The sequence below is a fragment of the Corapipo altera genome, unplaced genomic scaffold (assembly GCF_003945725.1).
Source record: "Corapipo altera isolate COAL_440 unplaced genomic scaffold, ASM394572v1 59617, whole genome shotgun sequence".
Taxonomy (NCBI): domain Eukaryota; kingdom Metazoa; phylum Chordata; class Aves; order Passeriformes; family Pipridae; genus Corapipo; species Corapipo altera.
In genome coordinates this window covers 639-1,596 of record NW_020888472.1, presented here as the reverse complement: position 1 = coordinate 1,596, position 958 = coordinate 639, and the positions used below count along the sequence as shown (strand labels likewise).

The following is a 958-nucleotide window of genomic DNA, read 5'->3' as shown; positions in this document are numbered from 1 at the left end:
CAGCGGGGTCTCTGGGTGACACTTTGAGCTCAGGGACCCCCCCAAACTGGCTCCCAACGGGGTCCCAGAGCCCCCCACCCCCCCCGTCCCCCCCCAAACCAGTCCCCAACGGGGTCCCTGAGCCCCCCAACCCTTCCCTGTGTCCCCCCTCCCCACAGCCGACGTGACCCTGGACCCGGCCACCGCCCACCCTCGGCTCAGCCTGTCCCTGGACCGGCGCAGCGTCCGGCTGAGCGAGCGGCGCCAGGACCCCCCCGGGGGGAATGGGGGGGGCAATTCGGGAGCCCGGAACCCCCCCGGGGGGCCGGGCCGGGGCACTGGGGGGGACGTCGGCGGCGACCTGTGCGTGCTGGGAGCCCCCGGGTTCAGCGCCGGCCGCCACTACTGGGAGGTGGAGGTGGGCGGGCGCCGGGGCTGGGCCGTGGGGGCGGCGCGGGAGAGCGCCCGGCCCCGCCACAAAGGGGGGTCCGGGGGACCCCCGAAAAGGGAGATCTGGGCCGTGGGCACCACGGGCAAGAAGTACCAGGCGCTGACGGCCACGGAGCAGACGGCGCTGGCGCCGGGGGAGCAGCCGCGGCGCTTCGGCGTCTACCTGGACTACGAGAGGGGGCAGCTCTGCTTCTACAACGCCGAGAGCATGAGCCACATCCACACCTTCCACATCTGCTGCAGGGAGAGGGTGTTCCCCTTCTTCCGCATCCTGGCCAAGGGCACCCGCATCAAGATCTGCACCTGACACGGAGGGGAGGGGATGGGATGGGATGGGAGAGGCCCCCTCCTGAAAAACAGCCCCTCCTGGGACACCCCCATCCCTGAAAACATCCTCCTGTCCCTAAAAACATCCCCTCCTGGGACACCCCCTGTCCCTAAAAACATCCTCCTGTCCCTAAAAACATCCCCTGAAAAAACAGCCCCCTCCTGGGACACCCCCCATCCCTAAAAACATCCTCCTGTCCCT

General features: G+C 69.5%; 1 protein-coding gene across 1 annotated transcript in view; it reads left to right on the top strand.

The window, feature by feature from the left end:
- LOC113941973 (E3 ubiquitin-protein ligase TRIM41-like) overlaps positions 1 to 958 on the top strand; it is a 2,226-nt gene extending 1,268 nt beyond the window's left edge. The window contains exon 4 of the mRNA XM_027633106.1: positions 159 to 958. Coding sequence (XP_027488907.1) covers positions 159 to 736 — 578 coding nt within the window. The 3' untranslated portion in view covers positions 737 to 958. The remainder of the gene's footprint in view (positions 1 to 158) is intronic.